The sequence below is a fragment of the Podarcis filfolensis genome (assembly GCF_964270895.1).
Source record: "Podarcis filfolensis genome assembly, chromosome: 15".
Lineage (NCBI taxonomy): Eukaryota > Metazoa > Chordata > Lepidosauria > Squamata > Lacertidae > Podarcis > Podarcis filfolensis.
Window position 1 is genome coordinate 16576786 of NC_139618.1, and position 8201 is coordinate 16584986.

General features: G+C 44.7%; 1 protein-coding gene across 1 annotated transcript in view; it reads right to left on the reverse strand.

Annotated features, from left to right (window-relative positions):
* The window catches only part of ETS1 (ETS proto-oncogene 1, transcription factor), a 107360-nt gene extending 99419 nt beyond the window's left edge, over positions 1 to 7941 (reverse strand). Inside the window, exons 1-2 of the mRNA XM_083588776.1 lie at positions 7806 to 7941; positions 345 to 427 (exon numbers count right to left, since the gene is read on the reverse strand). Coding sequence (XP_083444902.1) covers positions 345 to 416 — 72 coding nt within the window. The 5' untranslated portion in view covers positions 417 to 427; positions 7806 to 7941. The remainder of the gene's footprint in view (positions 1 to 344; positions 428 to 7805) is intronic.
* Between the last annotated feature and the right edge of the window lie 260 nt (positions 7942 to 8201).

Genomic DNA, 8201 nt, shown 5'->3' on the forward strand with positions numbered 1-8201 from the left:
CAGCCTGTACAGAAGTCTGCTTACTCCGAAGTCTGAGTGAGCTCAGTGGAACTTCTTCATAGAATCACAGAACTGTAGAGTTGGAAGGGACCCTGAGGAGGATCATCTAGTCAAACCCCCCGCAATGCAGGAATATGCAGCTGTCCCATGCAGGGATTGAACCTGCAACCTTGGCGTTATCAGCGCCATGCTCTAACCACCCAAGCAAGCGCTCACAGAATTGAATCCTCTGTTTATTCTGAATGCTTAAACTCAGTTGACTTGAACCCTGGCTGAGATCGGTTCATTCCCTGCCTTGTGTTGCCTCCCCACCCAAATATTGTGCCCAGCAGAGCCTTCCTTACCATCACAGCAGGGCGGGCCAGAGGATAGGGGGCTGGGCTTCCAATAGTCGTATCCATATAGTAACTCATCATCTTTGAGGCACCTGCAGAAATGGGAAAGGACCTGTTAAACGAATTCCCAAGAGATGGACATGATGCAGAAGGTGGATTCTCTTGTCTGCATTGCCTTTAGGCTGTAGCCAATGTTCTCTGTCTGCTGGTTCAAAGACCCTTACGTAGAGTGGGCGGTTGGGTTGTAATGTTGTGCAACAGAGGAACTGAGCACAAAAGTCTGTTGTGCAACAAAATTGCCAGCAACCTGCTTATGCATTCTCTTGTGCAACAACATCCCACTAGTGCAAAACAGAGCAAGGATCCCGCTACATGACTTTAACTTAGCGCTAAATTAGAGACAACCCTGTGTTCATTGGACTCAGGCTTCTGAAAAGATGAGGTTGCTGGTACTATTATTATTTAATTGCTTTTTACAGACCGCCTCAAATCAACTTACAAAATATTAAAATGCATAGCAACTGAAGCATTTAAAATTCATAACATGGAGTAAAATATAAAAACAATAAAAGTGTACCTCAACAATAATAAAATGAATCTGATTCTACCAAGAGCTGAACTCCAAACCAGGCCATACTACATTATGATTAAATGAATATCCAAACACCTGAAGGTTTAGGTCTGGGAGATAATGTTGGCGATGTTGAGCCCAGGTAAGTTTCCCTGGAAAGAGTGTTCTGTAATTGGGGAGCTACCACTAAAAAGGCCCTTTCTTTCATTGCCACCCTTCATAGCTCCCTCACTGGAGACACACAGACACATGTAGGGTTCAGGTAAGTTCGTAAGGAAAGCAGTTTGGGGGCCCCAAGCTGCAGAATCAAGATGGCGGACTGAACCTTAAAAAACTTCCCTGGTTTCTTAGAATACTAAACAATCCAGGGAATGAGTCTGCTATTATATTCCTCCCCTTCTCTCAATGGCAGAAGTTTGAGTGCAGTGTCAACTTGATATTTTGTGAACATACAAAACACGGTCATTTTTCATCATTTCAAAGCCTCATCCCCAGCAATATTTGAGACTCTTAGCCCTGAAGGAAACTGAGGAGTTCTTTAAAGCTCAAAGGGAAAGCAGATTTCAATTTATTAGGATGATGGGGGCAGTTCAAAAAAGAAAACAAATCCTTATGGTTGATTGTGACATGAAACAGCTGGCAAGAAAGGCAGAAACTGGTTTCATTTCTTTCTCTGAAGGGCTAGAAATATCTCAATTTAAGCATCTTGGACTCCTCTCACTGATGGATGGATGGATGGATATTCCTGAGATTATACAAGCAATAAAGAGAGCAGTGAGACATGCGATAGTATAGAATCAACACATATGAAAGTATGCAGAGCTCTGGCAAAATGTGCACCATCTACGTAAATAACAAATATTTAAATTACGAAAGAAGAACACACAAACAAAATATCCCAGAGCTAAGCTATGGTCATTGAAAGCCCACTTTAACTAGTTCCTCAGTTATAGGGAAGGCTGAAGTTGGCTGCTTGGATGAACCAGCAGCAGGACGATCCAGCGCTGAGATCAATCCAACCACCAGGGAAGGTCTTTCTCTGGTTCTCGCTGTTCTTTGATGGTTTGGGGTGAATTCCAGGCTATGACAGTCTGCTAGGGAGAGTGGTGATGTGTCTGGACTACAACTCCCATGATCCCTGACCAGTGGCCACATGGGCTAGGGCTGTTGGGAGTTGAAGTCCAACAACATCTGGAAGGCTACATGTTTTCCATCCCGGATTTAACATCTTTGCCCTCCCCCGAAACACAGGAAACAGTTGAGTTCAATGAGACTGCAACCCAGATAGGTTTTTGGATTTACATTTGAACCAAGATGCCCAGGATTGTATTCAACTGACTTTTATTCAGGGTAGACCCACAGAAATTAATGGTCATGACTAACTCCAGTCTATTAATTTAAATAGGTCTACTCTGAATAAGTTTGTTGAGTACAATTCTTGGAGCTTTATAGAAAACATTTGGATGGTATGAAGCTTTAATACTGAATCCTATCTACCAGTAGAGCTCCCATATTTGCAAGGTGAGCTAAATGTGGGCAGCTCCACCAAGACCTTCTTGGTCTCTAAACATTTTGCTGACACTGACCATAACTAGTAGGCTTTCTACCATTCTGTGATCCGAACTACTAAAACAGGCTTCCTCAACCTCAGCCCTCCAGAGGTTTTTGGCCTACAACTCCAATGATCCCTTGCTAGCAGGATCAGTGGTCAGGGATGCTGGGAATTTTAATCTTAAAACATCTGGAGGGCCGAGGTTCAGGAAGCCTGTACAGTGGTACCTCGGATTACATACGCTTCGGGTTACATATGCTTCAGGTTACAGACTCCGCTAACCCATAAATATTACCTCGAGTTAAGAACTTTGCTTCAGGATGAGAACAGAAATCGGGCTCCCGTGGTGCGGCAGCAGCAGGAGGCCCCATTAGCTAAAGTGGTGCTTCAGGTTAAGAACAGTTTCAGGTTAAGAACGAACCTCCAGAACGAATTAAGTACTTAACCCGAGGTACCACTGTATTAGAACAACAAGCCAGCTGCTGTAGCAAAGAATGAGGATTGCTCTGCAGCCGACCTTTGTCAAAACTCTTTGGCCTTTTGGTGTCTTGGTGCAAGTAAACAAATACACAGTTACAATTACAAACAGATAGCCGAGCTGGTGAAGTGAAGTGGAGCATGTGAAGCGAAATCTTTATAAATGAGCTAACATGATCACCCACATCCCAGGGATTTAGACCAGCTAATCAGATATGGTGGTAGTAATAATCCTAAAAACAACAGGTAGTATAGAAGGAAGTTGTACTCAAAACTAATGAACTTAAGTTAGTCAGATCCATTAACTTCAATGGACCTTCTCTGAGCAGGACTAGCATTGGCTACAACCTGTTATTCTTACTACAGCAGCAGCATTTCACAGTGTTCAAAGCACATTACCTTTTAAACCTCCAAGTAAGGTAAAGGTAAAGGTAAAGGTAAAGGTAAAGGTAAAGGTAAAGGTAAAGGTAAAGGTAAAGGTAAAGGTAGAGGGACCCCTAACCATTAGGTCCAGTCACGGATGACTCTGGGGTTGCGCACTTATCTCGCTCTATAGGCCGAGGGAGCTGGCGTTTGTCCGCAGACAGCTTCTGGGTCATGTGGCCAGCATGACTAAGCTGCTTCTGGTGAACCAGAGCAGCACACAGAAATGGCGTTTCCCTTCCCACCGGAGCGGTACCTATTTATCTACTTGTACTTTGACGTGCTTTCGAACTGCTAGGTGGGCAGGAGCTGGGACCGAACAACGGGAGCTCACCCCATCTCAGGGATTCGAACCGCCAACCTTCTGATTGGCAAGCCCTAGGCTCTGTGGTTTAGACCACAGTGCCACCCGCGTAAGGTAAATCAATATTATTATCCCCACGTATTATCTCTATGTTGCAAGTGGGAACATGGCTTGTCATGAGCTCATAGGGGTGGCCTTAAATGAGCCTGTAGAAGGGGCAAGATTTGAATCTGAGACTTCCCAATTATCACATCAGTCTCACAGCCACCAGACAACACGGGGCTCTTGCCCTTTGGAATACACACCCCCAAATTGGCATCATTCCATAAGCCCACAGTGGCCAGTTTTCACTCTGCATCTCCAACAAGCAAGCCATCTATCCTGGCCAGTGAATTTGGGGAGCTACTACAGGTACAGACTCCACTCGAGCTATACACATGCGAACGAGTCCTGACTTTCTTCAATTTGGTCCGGGCGGGGGAAGGGGGACTTTTTCTGCTTATAAAATCCCATATCCTGCCTTCCTCTGCTCACCATTAGCCTCTGAGAACATGAGAGGCAGGGGCTATGAAGGCGTAATTAGTTTTGGCGAACATCACAATCAACAGCAAGGAAGAGGCGGTTGGTAAAACTGACAAGGCAGGAGGTCAAGGCAAGGGCACTTGCGAGGAACCCAACAGATTGCAGGTTGTGGGTGACCATTAAAGCCACAGAGGGCTGCTCCACTTTAGGTCTCAGTCCCAGAGTGCAGGAGCCGTTGATAATTAAAGGAAGATGTGGATGGCTGAAAAGGTGCAATGGATAGCAGGACTCTCAAGCAATTAAACCTTCTTGGCTTTTTGTTCGTTAACTGCTTGCCATTGAACCAACTAATTAACTCAGCTTAAATGAATCACAGAATCGTAGAGTTGGAAGGTACATCCAGGGTCATCTAGTCCAACCCCTTACAATGCAGGAATCGTGAATGCATATCACTCAGATAGGTGCTTTTTTAAAGACACTTAACATATGGTCTAAAACTGGGGTCAGCAAACTTTTTCAGCAGGGGGCCGGTCCACTGTCCCTCAGACCTTGTGGGGGGCTGGACTATATTTTGGAAAGGAAAAAAAACAACAACAAATTCTTATGCCCCACAAATAACCCAGAGATGCATTTTAAATAAAAGGACACATTCTACTCATGTAAAAACACGCTGATTCCCAGACCGTCCGTGGGCCAGATTGAGAAGACAATTGGGCCAGATCCGGCCCCCAGGCCTTAGTTTGCCTACCCATGGTCTAAAACCCCACCTCTCATTGTTAGGCAAAGAAACTCCAACTTTAAGATTTTATTTCCCACACCTTCTTACAGTAACAGACCAGAACCAAAGACAGACTCATAGAATTAGACAAGTGCACATCTTGAACCCTCGGCAATTAATTGATTAAGGGTTTAGCTGGTGATTCTACCCATTAACTGGAGTGGGAAGGGGAAGACCTGTTAGGCTACAGGCAGAAATAAATGGGCACCATGAGGAAGGAAACATCCCCAGTGATTGCATCATTTACTATGCAGTTGTATAACATGACTGGGGAGAGAAAAGAGAAGAGCTTTTGTGGGTGCTGCAGTTGGTGTGCTGGACATAATTCAGATTCACATTGTTGCTCCTGGGCTGACTTTCAGCCAGTCACCATCTTTCTGCCTAACCTACCTTGCAGGATTGTTCTGAGGATAAATTGAAATGGGGGGGGGGGAGAGATCCCTGTAGGAAAGGGAGATTTTTTTAAAAAACGTGACTTGCTGTTTTCAATGACAGCCCCTGTGACCAGCGTGATATCTGCTTCCAGTCTTCACCTTTGGAGAATTATATATATATAAATTTAAAACTTATTAAATTTTAGATTAAATTTTTCCAAACATTTTCACAACAACCATCCAATCAAACACATTGTTTCATACGTTGCCTTCCCACCCTTACCTCAACAGAGTTTTTACTCAGACCTTTTCTCCTGCATTATATATTCATCTACAGTGGTACCTCGGGTTAAGAACTTAATTCATTCCGGAGGTCCGTTCTTAACCTGAAACTGTACTTAACCTGAAGCACCACTTTAGCTAATGGGGCCTCCTGCTGCCGCTGCGCTGCCAGAGCACAATTTCTGTTCTCATCCTGAAGCAAAGTTCTTAACCCGAGGTACTATTTCTGGGTTAGCGGAGTCTGTAACCTCAACCGTCTGTAACCTGAAGCATCTGTAACCTGAGGTACCACTGTATTACAAAATGTTTCTCTATTACAATTATTTTATTGCTGTTCTTCCTCTGCTTTTATCTCAAATCCTGCCTGCAATTTCATTTGACTGTAATTGTTTTTTGTTTGTTTGTTTTTTTAAAGTCCACAAAAGGCCTCCATTCTTTTGCCTTTGGTATTCATTTCTGAACTTCTTGAATCGAAAATAATTGTGGTCTATACAACATCATTTGCAGACCAGGGGCAATGCATATCTTCAGTCAGGTCAAAGGGGCCAGCCAGGCCCAGAGTCGATGGAGAGGTTAGACCCAGTTATGGCTAGGATCCTCATCAGTTTCCTACCTTTAATTACCCGCACAAGTCATCTGTCTGCAGACACCTATAAGATGAAAGTGGCAGGCCTTCAGATGCATTGCTCCTTAAGAGCCATTAAGCAAGGGGAGAGGGATTCCTGCATGATATTCAAAGCCTCCATGGAATTGCTGCCTTTGACAGTATTGCCCAATGCTTTTAAAAGCGTGGTAGAATCCCACATTATGTCTCAATTAGGAACTTGTGGTGGGGAAGGTAAGAACTGTTTGCCTGGGCGTAATTTTCTCACTCTCTTTTTGGACGAATCACATTATCTCATGCTTCCATGTTGTAGGACGAAGCTGTTCTTGTTATTAACTCTCCAGTGGGTACTTTAAAAACAAAGGACAGCTTGATTCTTCAGTCAGTCATGCTGAGGTATACGTTGCTCGCTCTCAGATTAGCCCACCCCACAGGGTTGTTGGGAAGGTAAAATGGGGAGGGGGGAGAACCACGCGCACTACAGGAGCTCATTGGAGGAAAGGTAGACTATCAATGCAATAAATACATAAGTAAACTGGGAATTTAGCCTCAAAGAGTTTGAGGACTAGTTGCGTACAATGCACCAGGTTAGAAAACAAAATGGAAAACATAAGCTGCAGCTAAAAATTCCCACAATGATTCCCAGAAATACTGGTCATGCTGGGAGACCGTTCTTCATAATGCACTATTATCTTCCGGCAGAAATGATGTACTGGCCCATTTCTGACACAGGCAACCGAGGCCGACAGCTTTGCTCTTCTTCATTCAAGTTCCATTTTCCTGCTACTACTCTTGTCAGTTGTAAGAGAAGGAGTGGAAATGGGAAGGGGGGGGCGGGCGTGGAGAGAATGAGGATGCTTCAAAACAGACACCAAATATATCTGCATAAGAATCCTAAAGCACGCCATCCAATGTTGATGATTGATAAGATTAATGTTAATATTGTATAATGCAGCAATTAAGGATAAGAATAAAAACATCAGGGCTGGAAGGACAGGAAGTCAAAACGAAAAAATATAAGTGCATGTGAAGTAAATTTGTTAAAACCTAATAAATCTAATAAAAAATAATATTAAAAAGGTAATTTTTGTATTATCACTACTGCTAATAAATAGGGTTGTATCGAAAGTTCTTCCCTGGGGAGACTCATTGAAACTAATTCATCATATCCATTAACTTCAACGAGTCTACTCTGAGTAGGGACACAAACCATAGCAACTAGCACCCCAACTGTGGACACCCTGCGGTATATCCACCTACCGAGCAATGTCAAAGCTTGAGAAATTAGATCCAGCCACCGAGCCAAGAAACAAAGTTCTTCCCTCCCTGCTTTTATTCGTCACCTGTACAAGCGCCACTCCATTGCGGGAGTTGGAATGGGTGCCTGACTCCAGATTGCAACGTTCCCTCCCTTCTCTGCAACCCCTTCCCCACGGAGTGCTGGAAGAAAAAGCGAGTCATAGGTCAGAAAGCATCGTGGGCTATCAGTGCTCCCAACCTCCAAACGGGGAGGGGGGAAGAGCAAGAAATAGGAAGAAATTACCAAGAAGTAAAGTTTTATACTGGCTTCCTTTGCAACTTGCCTGGGCAGAGAGGAGAGAAAAATGCTGCGCGCGGCTGGAGGAGGTTTTCTTGCTTTCCACGTCTGGCTCGGGACTCTGATCCAACTACCTGGCAGAGTCCTCTTGGCTGGGGCTAAAGAGGATGGAGCTACCACAATGCTCCTAGCAGAGGCGCCTCTTCAAATGGAAAGAGGGGTGTGGCCAGGGGCGCAGCAGGCAAAGGGGCAGCTGGATAAAGCCATCTTTCTCTCCCCCGCCCTCGCTCGCGCACCGCCAGCAGCAGCGCAGCAAGGGAAACCTGGCGCGGTGCCACCGACAAATGCAATTATGCAAGCCAGGAGCCCATCCAAATGAAACCTGTCTTTCCGATAGAAGCCATATTGGGCGGCGGGGGTGGGGTGGGGGCAGAACAAAATA